At 43.1% G+C, this 18,405-nt stretch overlaps 1 protein-coding gene across 1 annotated transcript; it reads right to left on the bottom strand.

Annotated features, from left to right (window-relative positions):
- Nucleotides 1-11,452: 11,452 nt before the first annotated feature.
- On the bottom strand, nucleotides 11,453-18,167 carry LOC117965102 (uncharacterized). The gene is made up of 22 exons (XM_059006296.1): nucleotides 18,076-18,167; nucleotides 17,936-17,994; nucleotides 17,756-17,845; nucleotides 16,934-17,061; nucleotides 16,710-16,856; nucleotides 16,516-16,596; nucleotides 15,679-15,849; nucleotides 15,476-15,572; nucleotides 15,160-15,380; nucleotides 14,937-15,087; nucleotides 14,634-14,842; nucleotides 14,399-14,516; nucleotides 14,115-14,314; nucleotides 13,923-14,037; nucleotides 13,629-13,798; nucleotides 12,907-12,959; nucleotides 12,705-12,832; nucleotides 12,438-12,627; nucleotides 12,207-12,348; nucleotides 11,866-11,959; nucleotides 11,679-11,783; nucleotides 11,453-11,586 (listed from the first exon to the last, which is right to left on the bottom strand). The coding sequence occupies exons 1-22, from the start codon at nucleotides 18,099-18,101 to the stop codon at nucleotides 11,477-11,479; spliced, it is 2,805 nt and encodes a 934-aa protein (XP_058862279.1). The 5' UTR covers nucleotides 18,102-18,167; the 3' UTR covers nucleotides 11,453-11,476.
- Between the last annotated feature and the right edge of the window lie 238 nt (nucleotides 18,168-18,405).

Genomic DNA, 18,405 nt, shown 5'->3' with positions numbered 1-18,405 from the left:
GAACAATGGTAACAAAATAATAATAAATAAAATAGAAGATAAATAATAATAATACAGAAATTGAAATATTAAAATAATAATATTGAAACTATTAAATTGTGCCATGTCACTGCGTGCCCCTCAGGTTGTGGCAGGTGGCTACATATTTGGCAGCCAGTGGAGCTGTGTGTCCCTCCCCTAGGAGGACAGCAAGTTTCTCTGAGTCTGCCATTTGTCTGAAAAGAGGATATTTTTCTTGTATTTTAATGAAGAATGATTCTCTGATATGGCTGTATTTTATACAGTGTAGGAGAAAGTGCATCTCAGTTTCCACCTCTCCTGTCTCGCAGTGACCACAGAGCCGATCTTCTCTGGGCAGCCAGGTCTGCCTGTGTTTGCCTGTCTCTATGGCCAGGCTGTGGTCACTGAGCCTGTACTTGGTCAGGATCTGTCTCTGCTTCGTATCTCTGACAGTGGAGAGATACTCTGCTAGGCTGTAGTTTCTTTTTAGGGCCCGATAGCAATCAAGTTTATTTTGGGATTTTATTTCTGTGTCCCAGTGTTCCAGATAGGAGTTTTTGGTTTGTTTTATAATTTGGTTTACTCTGATTGGGGGCTGGTAAGCAGTGCTGACCTGAAGCTGGTTGGAGTTAGTATTGAAGGGGGTCAGTGTGATGAGCTTCAAAGCCAGCTGGCATAGGGGACTCTTTTCAGGGCTGAGCTCTTGGGTCTGGAGGGCCTTGTACTGGAGTGAGTCAGGTTCACTTTTTTCAAGGTGCAACCAGAATTTGAGTGCTCTTTTCTTTATATTAATAAGAGCTGGATATCGGCCTAATTCTGCCCTGCATGCGTGGTTTGGTGTATTTCTTTGCACCTGCAGTGTATTCTTGTATAGTTCAGCATGCAGGGTCTCGATTGGGTGTTTGTCCCATTTAGTGTAGTCTTGTTGACTGAGTGGACCCCATACCTCACTTCCATACAGCGCAATGGGCTGGATAACACTGTCAATTAATTTTAGCCAGATTTTGACAGGTATATTGATTTTATAGAATCTCCTTTTGATGGCATAAAAAGCTCTGAGTGCTTTTGCTTTTAGTGCATTCACTGCCAGGTTAAAACTGCCTGACGCACTGATGGTCAGACCCAGGTAAGTGTAGCTGGTGCTGTGCTCTAGGGTGGTGTTGCCGAGTGTAAAGTGATATCTGTTTCCCTGAGATCTGGCCTTTTTTTGAAAAATCATTATATTGGTCTTTTTGAGGTTTACTGCCAGGGCCCAGGACTGACAGTACTGCTCTAGCAGTGCCAGGCTCTGCTGCAGCCCCTGCTCTGTGGGTGACAGCAGGACCAGGTCATCTGCGTAGAGCAGGAACTTGACTTCAGTGTCATGTAATGTGAGGCCAGGGGCTGTAGACCGTTCCAACATCGTTGCTAACTCATTGATGTAAATATTGAACAGTGTTGGACTCAGACTGCAGCCCTGCCTCACCCCCCGCCCCTGAGTGAAGAAATCTGTCCTTTTGTTGGCAATTTTTACTGCACATTTGTTTTCTGTGTACATTGATTTTATTATATCATAGACTTTACCCCCTACACCACTTTGAAGAATTCTATAATATAAACCTTCATGCCAAATTGAATCAAAGGCTTTTTTAAAGTCAATGAAGCAGGCGAAAATTTTGCCTTTACTTTTTTGGTGTACATGTTTATCTATTAGGGTGTGCAGGGTGTAAATATGGTCAGTTGTGCGATGGTTTGGTAGGAATCCAATCTGACTCTTACTCAGGACATTGTGTTCGGTAAGGAAGGCCAGTATCCGGGCGTTAATGATACTGCAGAACACCTTCCCCAGATTGCTGCTCACACAGATGCCCCGGTAGTTGTTGGGGTCGAATTTGTCTCCACTCTTGTGAATTGGGGATATAAGCCCTTGGTTCCAGATGTCAGGGAAGTAACCAGTACTTAGTACCATGTTGAACAATTTAAGCATTGCCTCCTGTAATTTAGGGCTGCTGTGTTTTAGCATCTCAGTACAGATGCTGTCAGGGCCGCAGGCTTTTCCAGGTTTAAGTGCCTGGAGCTTCTTTGTTAATTCTTGTGGGGTGATTGGAGCATCAATTGGATTTTGGTTATCTTTAATTGATTTTTCTAGTAAGTTAAGTTTTTCTCTAGTTTCATTTTGTGTATCTGTTAGATCTTTTTGAGGGATATCTTTATAAAGGTTTTCAAAATAATTTTTCCAGGTTGTTCCATTTTGTATTGTCAGTTCTTGTTTTTTTGTTGAGTTTAAATTGTTCCACATTTCCCAGAACTGGTTTTTGTCGACAGCTTGTTCTATGTCAGTGAGGGTTTTGTTTGTGTGTTTTTGTTTTTTCTGTGTCAGGGTGTGTTTGTAGTATTTGAGGGTCTCACAGTACCTCCGGCGTAAATCTGGGTTTTGTGGTTGATGGTGTTTTTGATTAGATAATTTTCTTAGGTTTGTTCGAATAGATTTACACTCGTCATCAAACCAGCTTTGTTTGTGTTTTTGTTTCTGCTGTACTTTCTTTTTGTTCTTTTTAAGATTTGCCATTGTGGCTGCATTCTCAAATATCTTATTGATGTCTTTAACTGCCAGATTTAGTCCTGACACATTTGGTTGGTATTGTGTGTTGAGGAAAGTGTTCATGAGGTTAGTTATTTTAGTAGAACTGATTGCCTTGTTAAATTCCTCTGCACTATTTGAAGCCCATCTGTATGTTTGATTCAGATTGTACAGCTTACTGGGCTGTGTCTGTGTGGTGCTAGACTGACCTGTCCTTTTCAGGAACACAGTGATTTGATTGTGGTCCGATAGAGGGGTTTGTTGCCTGACAGTGAATGCATTAAGAGAGGAGGGGTCCATGTCAGTGATGGCATAGTCGACTACGCTTGTCCCAAGAGCTGAGCAAAACGTGAACCTCCCTAAAGAGTCCCCTCTGATCCTGCCATTAACGATGTACAGACCCAGGGCTTGACAGAGATGCACTAATTCTCTCCCGTTCTTGTTTACGACAGGGTCAGGGTTGTTTCTCTGGATTGTAGTAGGTGAGAGGTACAGAGGGCTCTTTCCAAATACATGCCTGTTACCCTGGGAGTTTATACAGTCAGGCTCTGAGCCTGTCCTGGCGTTGAAATCCCCACAGAGCAGCACATTCCCCTGGACCTGGAAGTAGCTGATCTCTGTGTGGAGGGTGTTAAAATATTCTTCATTATAATAGGGGGATTCAGAAGGGGGCGTGTATGTTGCACACAGGTAAATATCATTTTCACACTGGGCTAGTCCCTTGTTAATTTTGAGCCATGTGTGTGTTTGGCCCTGTTTGACTGGGCTGATGTAGTTGGCGAGCTCCCCTCTGTACCACACTATAATCCCCCCTGAGTCCCTGCCGCGCCGGACAGTACTCAGTTTGATAGAGGGCACTATTACCTCCCTGTAGCCTGAGGGGCAGTGAGTGATCACGTCTGTGCGGCACCACGTCTCTAACAAAATGAGAACGTCTAAGTTATTTACATTTTTAATAAACTCAGGGTCTGTGCTCTTCAGCCCGAAAGCCGAGGAATACAAACCCTGTATGTTCCAACAACTCACTGAAAAAGATCTCATGTTTATTTTTATTTATATATATTTTTTTTTTTTTTTGTTTGTTTTTATACTTATTAATTCTAGTGAAATGCAATGCAAACAGCAACACAAGAATAGATTTTGGTACTTATCTATACTGTATATAAGTACACACATACATATATATACCGTATACATACACACACATACATATATACATACATACATAGAGATATACACATATCTATAGATATGTATGTAGAGCAGGGTTTTTTTTTTTTTTTTTTTTTTTTTTTTTTTTAACACTATATATATGCATGCGCGTGCACATACACACACATATACACATATATATATATATATATATATATATATATATATATATATATATATATATATATATATATATATATATATATATATATATATATATATATAATTTATTTACCTGTTTATGTATTACTTTTAGTTTTCATGTATATTTTCAATGTGTATCGAGCTATCCAGATGTATACATACAGGTAGTGCTGTTCCCGGGTGCAGTGGAGCTCAGTTCAGCAGTCTGGAGCACAGCATGCTGAGGAGCTGCCTGATCTCACCCAGCTCATTGGTGGCGTGGGGGGGCGGCTGGGCCAGGGCTGCGGCGTAGCTGAGCTGCTGCTGGGGGGCGTTGGGCCTGGCAGGAGGAGGCCTGGGGGAGGCAGGCCAGGTGCGTGGGGGCTGGGGGGGTGCTGCATGGAGGGTGTGGGGCGCGGGGGGGTGTGTTGTGGCACCTGGGGGTTTCTTGCTCCGCTTGGCTCTGCTGGGGGTGTTGAGACGGGGGCTGGTTGGGCCACGGCCGAGGGCTGCATCCTTCAGGGTCCTGGCGAATACCCCTACCCCCTTCTTGTTGAGGTGCACCTTGTCGTACAGGTGCCAGGGGCCCACAGCAGGATGGTGTGCCAGGTGCACATTGGGCAGGGTGGCACAGCCCCTGGCTAGCTCTGTGTTGATGGCCTCGATGATGTGTGGGGGGGTGTCGGCTCGTGGTAGCAGTGTGGAGATCACCACTCTGGAGTCGGGGAACTCCAGCGAGGCTCTCTCTGCCACTCTCTTCATGGCTCTGCCGGTGTGCTGGCGCAGGGAGCCCAGGTCGTTGGTGCCGGTGTGGATGACGATGCAGGCTGGGCTCCCCAGAGTGTGGCGGTCCAGCAGCTGCAGGGCTCGCTCCGTGTTCACACAACGTATCTTGTTCACCTGACGGCCGGGGAACAGCCTCCGCGTGTCGAGGTATTTCCCATTGGAGTCAGTGAGAAGGGCCACTTCTGCTTTGGTCTTCCTTATGGCTGGTGTGTTTGGGAGGGGCTGTGTGTGAGGGGGGCGCTGTGTGTCAGGAGGGGGCTGTGTGTCAGGAGGGGGTTGTGTGTGAGGGGGGCGCTGTGTGTCAGGAGGGGGCTGTGTGTCAGGAGGGGGCTGTGTGTCAGGGGGGAGCTGTGTGTCGGGGGGGCTGTGTGTCACGGGGGAGCTGTGTGTCAGGGGGGGGCTGTGTGTCAGGGGGGAGAGTGGAGTGTGTGTCAGGGGGGGAGGTGGGGGGTGTGATGGCTGTGTTGTGTGTGGTGGTGCAGGGAGGGGCTGTGTGTCTGTGGAGCTGCTCCCTCAGCCCCTGCAGCTCCTTGGTGTGGGTCCTCTCTCTGCGCTTTATGTCCTCCATGACACTGGCCAGCTGGGCTCTCAGGTCTTCGTTCTCCAGCTGCAGGTTTCTCACCTCGGTAATTAGTTCACTGACGGCCACCCTGCTCTCTCTCTTCACCTGGCTCACCTCGTCTCGCAGCTGCTAGGTGAGGCTGGTGTCGGACAAGCTAGCCAGGGTGAGCTCCCTGAATTCAGCAAACTCCAGCTCCAGCTGGGCCAGGCTCTCCCGCAGGTGCTGGGTGCAGCTGGGCAGCTGGCTGGCGTCGGGTGTGTCATCTGTGATTGGTGCTGTTTTCAGGGCCGGGGTCGTCAGGGTCGGTGGTTGCCGGGTGTGTTTTTTCTCTCTCCACCTCTTCTTTCAGGGGTTGAAAGGACTCCTCAAAGAGGTCAAGGCTGGCCTCATTTCCCTGGATCACCACAGTCCCATTGTGGTATATGTTTATAGTTAGGACTGTGCTGTCTGGGTCTGAGTCCTCTCCCACAGTAATTTGTCTTCCGTGCCAGATCCCTCTTTTTTTAATGTTTCTGTGCTTGCTACATATAGCAGCATGCCAGGTTTGGGGGTGTTCAGTGTGGAAGATGAGGTTGTTTTTTATCCTCTTGCCTCCTGTGTTCGTGTAGTCGGAGTACAGGCATTCAGGGTTGTCTCTCAGCACACTGATCTTGTGCTGCCTCCTGGTCTGTGTGTTGCTCAGCTCTGCAGGGTGCTGCACCTCCCTGCTGCCTGCACTCTGCTTCGTCTCCATGGCAACCACCACAACTTGCTACACTTAAAGTTCCAATTTCAAACGGTTGCTTCCAACTGCCACTGCTTTTTGAATTTGAACAGTTAGAACCACTGTACTTTTAGAGTAACTACACTTTGTTTATATTATTTGTTTGTATTTTATTTTATTTATTTTTTAAAAAATTATATTATTATTATTTTATTTTATTTATTTTTAACTGTAGCAGCTATAAGAGGCTTACCTTTTACCTCTATTTTCTTCTTTCTTTGATTTCTTTCTCTTCTTTCTTTCTTTCTTTCTTTCTTTCTTTCTTTCCTAATTCTCTCCTCTCTCTCCTATTCTTCCCTCCTCTCTCTCTGTGTTTTTTTGTTTATTTCCTACTCTCTGTGGATCCTGGGTAGGTTTGATTATTTTTCTTCTGTTTTCATGTGCTTGTTATTTTTGTTTAAATTATTTTTCTTTTCTATTTTGATTCAATATTTGTTTACATATCTTTGTGTTATTAATTTAGCATTTCATTTCACTAAGAAATAGTATAAATACAAATTCTTCAGGAGCACATCTTTTTGGTGACTGCTCACACGGAATCTCTCTCTCTCTCCCCTTTCCCCCTCTGTCCTTGCCTCCACCCTCTTCCCCTCACTCACCTCCTCCCTCGACTCCCTCTGTCCCCTCACCTCCAAACCTGCTCGCCCCTCCCCTCCCCTCCCCAACCCTGGCTCTCCTCTGCGCTCCGCTCAGCAAGAATCACACTGCGATCTGCTGAAAAGAAATGGAAGAGAACCAAACTCCCTGCTGCCCTAGACCTCTACCGCACTCTCCTCTCCTCCTTCTCCTCTACTCTCTCCTCTGCTAAATGTGCTTATTTCCAATCTGTAATCCAATCCTCCACTAACAACCCACGTAAACTATTCTCTACCTTCTCCTCCCTCCTAAACCCTCCCCCCTCCTCCTCCCTCCTCTGTCTCCTCTGATGACTTTGCCTCCTTCTTCTCTTCTAAAATCTCAGATATCCGCAAACTCTTTAACACCTCTCCCTCCCCCGCACCCCCTCCTGCTCCAACCCCTACACCCACTACATCCCCTACTAACTCACCCTCCTTCTCCAGCTTCTCTCCCCTCTCAGACTCTGACCTCTCCCTGTTCCAGGGTCACAAACCCACCACATGTGCCCTGGACCCCCTCCCCACTCACCTCTTTCAAGCTGCTGCTCCTGCTCTACTTCCCTTCATCTCCTCCCTTCTCAACACCTCTCCTTTCTGGTTTTTTTCCCTCTGCCTTCAAACAAGCCTCTATCACTCCCCTCCTCAAAAAACACCCTCGACCCCACCTCCCTCCAGAGCTACCATCCTGTCTCCCTCCTACCCTTTTTCCCCAAAACCCTCGAGCAGGCTGTACACCGACAGCTCTCTGCTTTCCTGTCCAACCACTCTCTGCTCGACCCTCTCCAATCTGGCTTCCGCTCTGCTCACTCCACTGAAACCGTCCTCCTGTCTGTCACCAAGCAGCCTCTCTGTCCTCTGTCCTAATTCTCCTCGACCTCTCTGCTGCCTTTGACACTGTCGATTACTCAATTTTACTATCCTCTCTCGCTGACCTGGGAATCTCTGGCACTGTTCTGGCCTGGTTCTCCTCCTAACTCTCCAACCGCACTTACCAAGTAACCTGACGTGGAGCAACTTCCACACCTCAGCCTCTCTGAACAGGAGTCCCCCAAGGGTCAGTCTTGGGTCCTCTCCTTTTCTCTCTCTACACCCGCTCCCTGAGCCCCCTCATTCCATCCTATGGTTTCTCACACCATTTCTATGCTGATGATGCTCTAGAACCCACTCCTTCTCCACCCTCGCCCTGCAGTGGTGGAATTACCTTCCTACAGATGTCAGGACTGCCCAGTCCCTGACCACCTTCCGGCGCCTCCTAAAGACTCACCTCTTCAGACAGCACCTGTAGAACTCCTCTGTTTTTCCCACTGGACACTTATCACTCTTCCTTAAATGCGCTTTACTTGCTCTTATCTGCCCCCTATTTTACTGCATCTAATCCTGTACTTGAGAGTACTCTAATCTGTGTGTTATTTAATCTGTAGTATTTTGTATTTAATTATATCCTGATGTAACTGTAACTGACACTGTTATCTGCTCCGTTATTGAATTGTATTTTGTCATACTTGTACTTGCTAGAACCAAAGTCATTGTATTTATCTTGCTCCTAATTGTATTAATACTTGTACTGTGATTCTTGAAATGTATTTTGGTTTACGACTATAAGTCGCCCTGGATGCAGCAGCAAAGGTCATTCAAAATGATCTAGACAGCATTCAGAACTGGACAGACACATGGCAAATGACATTTAATAGAGAAAAGTGTAAGGTACTGCACACAGGCAATACATTTCTCCCCCCTTCCTTTCTATATTGGTTAATTGTAGGCTCTAGTATTTTTTTTGTCCCTGTGCAACCACAATGTAGAAACATATAGAGAATGTATGGGAATGGACAATAAACATCACTGCTGTTTCTCTTAAAGCATGTTTATTTATTTATAATACTGGACCCTGTCTTAATACTGTATTACATTCTGAATATGAATATAGCTGAATTATTAATTGTAGATAATACTTAGAATACCAGATACATATTTAGCATTAAAAAGAGCAGTGCGGTATACTGTAATGATGCTCCAGTCAGTCTGTCCGGACTGCACCTGAACCATCTTAAAAACACGAAGCCCCTAATAAGCTAATTTGTAAAAGTTAGTAAAGAATTGCGCTAATATAACGAAGCTAAATTTGAACTCCTAGCTGGAGCAACGAGAGAGGGCGAGAGGGCGGGGCAGAGAAGGAGGGGGAGACGCTGCTAGGCAACCGGCTCGTGAACATTCCACTCAGCTGAGCAGAGACCGTTAGGATTTAAAAATGCGAACGTTCCGAGCGGCGTTAGGCGCTTCGTTAAATTAACACACCGTTGCTGGCATTTTAATTTTGAAGAAAACCGTATTTTAAATACTCAAATAGCACTGTATTAAAAAAAATACTTCAGTTCCAGACCGTTTTCCAACAAATAAAAGGAAGTGCGTATTCATAATAAGTATATTTGTTATGATATTAAGATTAAACAAATGTGCTACAGTTTAGTGTATAATTTATTTATTTATTAAATGTTGTAGTATTTCTTTTTTAATATTGTATTGTTTTCACAAAATAACATCCATACATTATCAGTTCATCTGCTAGAATAATCAAATCACAAATATTACTCGTCAGTAATTCATACATAGACACGCTGTGGTAACTTCAAGAAGTTAAAATGTAAGGCTGGATTAAATTTTAACCAAATAAATAAGTAAATACATTAATAACGACATGAAACAAAAATACGTTTTGGTAGCTCATACGTAGGCATATTTAAATTACAAAATGCGACCTGTTTTAGAAATTGATTGATATACTACCTGCCATTTAAATCAAAATTATATTTAAAACTGTTTGAGACTAGCATAGATGATTTCTAAAATCCATTAATATGTTAAACTATAACACCACAGTAGCACTCCGAGAAATATAGAAATTGATCATTTGTAAAGAATTAGCTGTGAGATTATTTAGATAAATAATCAGAATTATGGATGCATGGATTTTTGATTAAAATACACCAACATGTACTTTTGTTTCATGTGGTAATTTATTTATTAATTTCATTTTAACCCCTTGCTGGTGTCACGGCTTGTCTCTGTATCAATTCACTGATATTTGAGGTTTTGTTTGGTACACACTAGCAGGTGATCTGATAATCTTATTGATGTTATTTTGTGAAAACAATAACACGTTAATACTGTGCTACAAAAAATGACTCGCCGTGTTGTAACTTGTGCGGGTGATGTCATGGGTTGTCATGGCAGCGCCGATCATCACGGGAGGGGTTATCAGTGGTTGTCGGAGAAACGCTGGAGTTCCGCTGGCTTCCGAGGTATCCAACCCGAATATCTAAATCAATACAGTGACAACAAAGGAATGTGACATATAAACCTAATGACTACATTAATGAAGCAGTAATACACGACAGGGTGTGTGTGTTATCATGAGGTAATATCACCACGCCTTGGGTGCGTTGGGAGGCACTAGACGAAGTGGAGTTCTTCAACCGCCCAGGAAGTGGTGATATATCTCATGATAACACACAGACTCTGGAGTGTATTAATGCTATTATTAAATGGGTCTAGAAGTGTGTTGTTGTTGACAAATAAAGACTTTAAATTAACAAAGATTAACAATTAAATATTTGATTTTAAACTGTTTTGTAGAATATTTTCTTTTTTGGGGCTTCGCTAATAGTTTCTTGTTCATTCTTTGTAGATATTGAACTGGATCATTGTTTCAACGTGCATGTCTGGGTTTTGTCCAGTAGATGGAGCTGCTGCTGCTGCTGTGATGTTTTGTTTTGCAGAATGCAGTTCACGTACCGTGTTACAAACGGGACGGCGCTGCACAGAGCGGTACAAACTGTGCAATTAAAATCTCCGGTAGTACTACAGACGGGCCGCTGATAGTCATCTCTGATTAACCCAACGTGAATATAAATACAAACCCAGTCTGTTTCAAAGAGCACTCAGAGTGACGGCGCCAGAGAGTCTGCGAGCAGGTTTAATAATATGAATGTGTCTGCTTGAGTCTTGCATCAAACTCAGCGTCCTCTATATAATAAACACATTACACAAGGGGTTGCCAGCGGCTGTAGTGAACTCAGCCCTCTCTTTCTTGCATATTAATTACATATTTTATATAGTCCTCCTGTTTTACCTAACAGCTCAAAGAATGGAACTTCTGGTTCGGACTGGTGCGCGGATCTAAAGATTCCCCGCATCGGGTGTACCGGTTTGTTATGGAACGTGTTTCGTAAAATGAGTTTATCCAGTAACAGACTACATAAACCACAGTCAAAACAAACAAGAGAACATGTTGCCAAGTAGTGGTTTGTTTAACTAAAAAAAAACCATTTGTACACAGTGTTAAAACTGAAAAAGTTAAACTGATACCTCACTTGGAGCTCTCACCAGGGACCACTGCCAGTAAAAGACGTATAAACCGCAGTGAACAAAATAAAAACTCGCATTCATAACAGAAAAAAAGACAGCCCATATAAATGTACACACTTTGATGCTAGAACATAATAAATTATATATATTGATAATTTCACCCTAAAAACTTTGCATACTGAAGGCAGCATATCAAAAGCAAGAAGGAATATAAAAATAGGGTTACAGCTCCATGGAGGAGGAAAGTCTTTGCCCCGGGTTCACAATGAATTAATGAAGGGTCCTTGAGTAACACACCATATTGAGAATGGCCTGATCAGGAAACAAGCAAAGCATTCAATGCAGTAAGAGGAGAGAATCCCATTAACATGGCCATTCTGACACACACCAATATATAATCTATGTAGAATTAGTCAAGCACCCAAAAGAAAAAAAAAAATAATAAAAATACAAACCAAAACAGCCTTTACAAGCAAGATTTTTATTTATCAATACACACTTTTGGGCATTTTCCAAAAATATACAACTCCAGCTACAAAGAAAACCACTGAACACACACCCACTGCAGCTCCCAGAAGGGACCACACATTGAATTGGCCTGCAAGAGAAGAAAGAAATAGTTAGTGGAATATAAAGAGATAGTTATATATTTTACTTTATCTGCAATTGAGTTCACATCATGCATATTACCGCTTCTAGGCATAAAGTGAAGGGATCCATCTCTCTTCAGCTCAATTGGGCCAGAAGACACAAATGCCTTTATTGCATCACCATCCATCCCTTCAGCACTGCGACCTACAGGAGGAGTCCATCAAAACAAATGGACAAAAATGCATGCAAAATGTCCCCCCCTCCCCCCAACAGACAGAGCTCTTACCAAGCCTCTGTTTCCCTGGAATGCACCGTCTGCTACAGAGGCCGTCTGATGGCCGGTTTGAATCACATATCACAACACTGCAGTGGAAGTAAATCTGAAAGACAGCACACCTTGTCAAGTAAAACAAGCATCAATAGATCAGGCAGGACCATCATCCAATGAGGATTACTGAATTGAAAAACAAATATATTGCATCATAGTAAGTGTTTCTTGCAAATGTGCAGTTATATGTTTTCATTCCAACTCACTAAAGATTTGAGCACAGTGACTATTTGTTGCTTGCAAAGCAATCCAAACCAGGCATTGTGGTACAAGACACCCATCCCAACACTCCACTTTACCTGTCCTTTCAGTGCATCCCGGCCGCTTGTGAAGGAAAACATTTTCACTTCAAACCTTTTCAGATGGGAAGGGAACAGCACTCTTGCATTGCTGGAGACTGGGTGAAAGATGGTCAAGTACTCATCTGCAGAGTTCTCACAGCTAGAAAGAGAAAGTAGGTCAGGAGCACATCAGCCACAACTCCAATTCCTAGGTTTTTGTAGGAGCAATATCATATTCCAGCATCTTACCTGTCCACAACAACATCCCACTTGGGAGAGCTATTCCTGTCGGCAGAATAGGTTGCCCAGCAGTTCTCCAAAAACAATTCAGCCTGTGGATCCCTGCTGTACAGGAGCTCTACCTCAAAATACAAGGGTCTTCGCAAGTACTTCACAACAGGGTAATCCCGAGCTCCATAGAAGTCGTTGTAGGTAGAATCTGCAGAGATGCAAGGGAGAATTTTATAGGTGGAAACAGGTTAGAGCATCTATATTATTTCAATTGCCAAGTCCTACCCAATGCAAGCCGCATGATGACTGCAAGGTCCCCCAAGCCAGGCTGGACTACAGGTGCAGGATTATTCTGGTACAAGAACTGCACTACCTTGGTGTCATTGACCAGATAGTGACAGGCAACTCTCAACCTGGAAAGAGGAGATGGGGTTAGGAGAGTTTCAGCCTCAACCACAAGGATACTCAATTTGATTGCAATCCTTACCGGTAAGATGTGAACAGCACTTCATTCTCATAAGTCAGGAGGTTGTTGTCAAACTGGAAGAGAAATCAAAGGCTCAGGTTGCAATGAATTTGTAGATTTAGTATGGAGCTGCATACCAAGTTGCAGACTAGCTAATATGGTACTCGGGATCATCCCCAGCTGTGTACTAACTAACCAATTTCACAATTTAAAAAAAAAAAAAAACACCCATTGGTAATGAATATTGCAATTTCATAATTGAACACTTTTTTGGGACCTCATGATTGTTACAGTTAGTATGATACCACAAGTCTGTCTACAGAAACTGCTAGACTAATATGGTATTGTTTTAGTAACCTCTAGGAGGGCAACAGCAGTTATTTTGGATTTGTTCCAAATACACAGCTGGTGACTCTTGAGCTGCAATTGTTATTAACTCATGTATTAGTTTAGTCCCAGCCTCACCACGGGATTATCCCCAGTAAGTACGCTCCTTCCAGTTCACTGCCATTGACCCAAAAGGTCTATAGGCAGCACATGCAATGCCATAACCAATAGTCATGTCATGTGTCACAACACCTTTGTCAACTGGACAAGCAGTTCAATACAAAGGTGGCATTCTTCAGATGTCCACAATTCAGCGGATAGAAACACAGGTCACCATGGCTCCCCAGACTGATCCAGGGGTGTTGTGGCCACCTTGTCAATATGTTGAACCTCCTCAAAATATGGTCAATACTAACCCTTCTAGTTGTGCCACAGGAGTTGACATTGAAGTAGAAAACGGCATTGATAGCATCAGACTGAAGAGGTCGGCAACTCGGATCCCTTAGAGTTAGTTGACTTGGAGACAAGCTGGGGACAGATTCCACTTTCACAGCAAGAGCTGCCATAGTTCCATTGGTGAAGCAATCTGAAACACAGCATTTGGAGCCAGGTTAAGGAAACAGATTATATCTTCAATATCACTTCATGCAGCCTTGTGCCAATCTCAAAAGCAGCTATTCTAAAGAATGCTTTGTTTGTAGGAGAGTTACCAATCATCTTTGTAGGGAAACTGCAGGACAGGGAGAAGTCAGCCACCACAACCATGGTCCCAATATCCTTCAAGGTCAAGTCAAGCCTGCTTCTGATGCCTGAAGAACTGATCACCTACAGAGACAATACATCAGGTCAGTAATGTGGTGAACCCAAAACAGCTAAACACATTTTAAAGTTCCATCACTTACTTCATATGTGGCATCAACTGAATTGTATGGGACAGTCATCCAGAAATTGGTAGAGTTGGCATTATACTTGTACAGGGCAAGCAGACTTCCACCAAGCTCTCTTGAGCCCACAAAAGGAATCCAGTTGCGACCCATGTTGCCATATGTTACCATGGTATAGAATGCAGCACCATCACAGTAGCCAGTTACTGTAGGTGGAACTGCAAGAGGAAGACCAGTTGTCAGAGCAATGGACTGGATTGGTTAGAAAAAGGTAGTTGTAGACCAAATAGTCAGGCACTTACTGATGTCTTTGAGAATGGCTTCGACTACAGCAGGATGAGTAAAGGGTGTATTCTCTGGCACGATATTCAGCAAGTAGGTCAGGGGCAGAATGTAGGTTCTGGTGTCTGGAGGAGTTACCTGAAAGAAGAGCAAAGGTTTGTAGGATTAAACCCAAAGTCAGACAGCAAGCAACACGTCCACAGGAAGCAAGTGTTTTCAAAGGGCAATTGGATGGTTGAACAGGTGGGATTTTACCTTTTGCTTCACATTGGGGTCCTCAAATGGCACCTGGAGAGTGTAGGTCTTGGATCCATTGGGAAAGACATGCTCCTGGACATTATAACCTTTTAGGTTGGCTTCTGGCACAGTTAACGTCTCTGGTCCAACTATAATTTTGACCAGCTCCACATCAGGCAGGAATGTCCCCAGGGTCACATTGAACACTCTGGCTTTAGGAACAGTGTCTGAAATTAAAGCATGCAGTTAAAATGAAGGATATGAAGTGGAGCACTGCAACAAATCCCTTTGATTTACTGCATGTGGACAAGTTCTACATACTGTTTGTGACAACTGGTGGCCGAGGCATGAAAGGAGTGGTTATTGGATGAAGTACTGTGTACTTGGTCTTCTCAGGCCCATCTTGCCAGGTATGCTCCAGCATTGGTTCAATAGAGTAAGAGATCACATAGGCGTTGTCCAATACATGGCTCTGAAAGCACAGAAGCATCTTAGGAGGAAAGCTTTAAAATGAGAAGGATTTAGAAGATGTTGAACTACATACCTTGTAATATCCACCATCAGCTCCCACAGGAATTTTTACAGTGATTAGCTGGGGACCAACATCCAGTTTATAATCTCTATTATGAATCGTTGCAGGGTCAAGCTTGCGGCCATCAACTCCCATTTGAACATCAAGGGTAGTAATTTGTGGTGTCGGAACAAGAGGAGGCAGAACACGGGGAACATTCCATGTAATCATCTGTTCTGTGAAGGCCGTTCCATCTGACAGAAAGGAACACCATAGACTTGGTATAGAAAACTCACACTTCAGCCTAGAACAGTTCTTGAGCACCGTTGCCCTCCATAAGCTTACTCACCAGTAGGACATGTAACTGCAGTGTCCACCATCATGACCATCCATCTTTGCTTATAAAAGGTGGTTGATCTTAGCACAGCCATTGGTACAGTTTGGATCTGTTGGAGGGGAGGGGGAACTTTTACTAAAATAAAAGCAAGACTAAATCAACCTTCATAGTCTGGATATACTGTACTACACAACAATGAAGCCTAGACTACTTACCACCTGAGGCTGGCTTTCTGTGGAGTTGTATGCAGCTCTAACCAGAATTCGAGTTGGTGTAGTGTTTATGCCATAGCCATTTGTCATGCCCCGAGCAACAGTCATGGTTGTCTTTCTATTTGCTGGGAGATGGAACACAATTTTCCAGATGCTGTTGTCAGCAGCAGTTGCCTAGCAGAAGAAAATCTCATTAGATTAGGGAGTTTGAACACAAAGCATCCCCAGTCTAAAAGAATTTGTCATAACAGATGTCATGTTTAATAAACAGGAAATAAAACTGAAAGTTGAAAGTTTAATGACACATCACTGAAACCGTTCTAGGTTCACCAGGCATCTCTAATGGAACAGAGTAAATCCTCAAATGCAACTTCGTACGAAAGCCTATGTGAAAGCATGTTGTCTGGATCCGATACAGGCAGAGTTTACAGCCATTCATTTGTACTGGACCTTAATACATCAGTGTACCAAACTTTAGGATACCTAAATTGCTCCTATGCAGCAGTCCTCAAAAAAGTAAATCAGGACACATTTATCATGAAGGATTTATAGCCCTGCACATATGAAGCCACTACCTCAGTGGTTGAAATACAAGGCTTACACCAACAAGAAAGGGTTAATTTCTCCAATCAATTTCTATCAAAGCAATCACAGAATACATGTACGCAAAGCCAATGCCTTAAATGTCACACAATTCGTATATGGCCATCCAATTGGCAGACAGGTTTAAGTTAAGGGGCCGTTAGATTTTGCTTCCTCTAGACGAGACAGTAGAGTAGACTTCAATAGGCAAGACCAAGGGGACATGAATGAAGCAAATGCAAAGTCACATGATTCTACCTCTGGGTACGCAAGGGACCAATCAGGATCATCTTGAACAAAGTTTGGCTCAATAAGTGGAACACCTCTTCTCACAGAAACCTAAATAGAATTCACATTAGTCATGAGTGAAGCACTTCTGCAGTGACAATTAAATACCCACTCAACCCAACAAGTTATACTGAACAGCATTATCACATCCCAACAGCCTATACCTCCATGTAGTTTCTTTCACACAGAATCTCCCTCTCTGCCCATGGAGAATAGCGGCATGTCATGCTCTGAACATAGGAGGAAGCTGAAGTCATAGCACTGTTTGAGAAGACACTGATTTGTACTGTCAGCTTGTAGGTCTCATCATTCTGGAAACAAAGGCTAAAGTTAGTCCCAGCATGTCACCATTAGAAACAAGTTTACAAGAAATAAAATGAGGACTCACTGTGTTCTGAGCAAAGCAGCTCAGCACAGAAGCAAGGAACTTGGCATTTCCCAAGAAGTCAACAGTGAAGCTATATCCACACTGTGCGGCCAGTCTTGGAGAGAGGGACACAAGCGTCCCCTTATTGTCTGTAGAAAGAAATTCAGATGGCCTTTTAAGAAACCGTACACGTGATCAAGCAAGGTAGAGATATAACAAAGTGAACACCCCCACCGCCCCGTCCCATCTACTTATTGAAATTTTTAAAACTATTAGTAGAACAGTGGGTTTAGAGTAAATGATTTCTATTTCTGCGCACTTGCAGTCAACAAATCTGAGTAATGTTGTAGCAGCACAGGTCTATTTAGTGTGATCAGCAACATGCTTTTGAAGCTAACGCAAGAGTTTCATACCCTGCATTTGAAAAAAAAAAACAAAGCCTGGTTGCTGCCATAAGGCGCAGGAGTACTCTGTACTTAATTCAGGTTATTAGGGCAGCAGTGTGGAGTAGTGGTTAGGGCTCTGGACTCTTGACTGGAGGGTCGTGGGTTCAATCCCCAGTGGGGGACACTGCTGTTGTACCCTTGAGCAAGGTACTTTACCTAGATTGCTCCAGTATAAACCCAACTGTATAAATGGGTAATTGTATGTTAAAAAAATAAATAATGTGATATCTGTATAATGTGAAATAATGTATAATGTGATATCTTGTAACAATTGTAAGTCGCCCTGGATAAGGGCGTCTGCTAAGAAATAAATAATAATAATAATAATAAATTACATTACGAGTCAAACAGGCTTTGAACATCAAAAGCTTTCCATTCAAGAAAAATGATCACTCACCAATCACATTGATGCGAAAATACTTTCCAACAAAAGACTTATCCAACGTCATCATCATAACACTCCCTTGACATTCTGTCCTCACCGAGCCTGCAGAAGACAACGATACTTGAAAACACACAACCAGCAAATAAACAGGAAGCTGAAAGGACAGCTCTGCTGAAGCGACCGTTATCGTACCTAGAGGGGGGTTCTGCGTCCAAACTTCAGTGACTAACACTGCCAACAGCAATGTTATTCTGCATTGGAAAAAAAACACGCAAGTGAGAAACACACAATAAAATGAACGTTTCTAAAGTAGAGAAAAGATCAACATTTACCCAAATCTAAGACAACACGGCATCATTAAATCCAAGGCAGCCCCGACCGTGAACTTCTTTCACCGTTATAAAGAAACAATAATAAAAACAAAACCGTCAGTAGCTGAGTTTGGTGTTCCTTAGAGCGCAATGGGTTTATAAAGAGGTTCAGGTGCTAATGGGAGCTGATTAGCTGCAATTGATGCACGCACCTCTTTCATATTAGTCCTCTAATTGTCAGTCAGTACGTTAATTAAAATAAATAATAATAATAATAATAATAATAATAATAATAATAATAATAATAATAATAATAATAATAATAACCCATTTAGAAGATTGTACTTTGAA

This window comes from Acipenser ruthenus, chromosome 32, assembly GCF_902713425.1.
Source record: "Acipenser ruthenus chromosome 32, fAciRut3.2 maternal haplotype, whole genome shotgun sequence".
Lineage (NCBI taxonomy): Eukaryota > Metazoa > Chordata > Actinopteri > Acipenseriformes > Acipenseridae > Acipenser > Acipenser ruthenus.
Note: the sequence above shows the minus strand (reverse complement) of the source record. Positions and strands in the feature narration are given on the sequence as shown.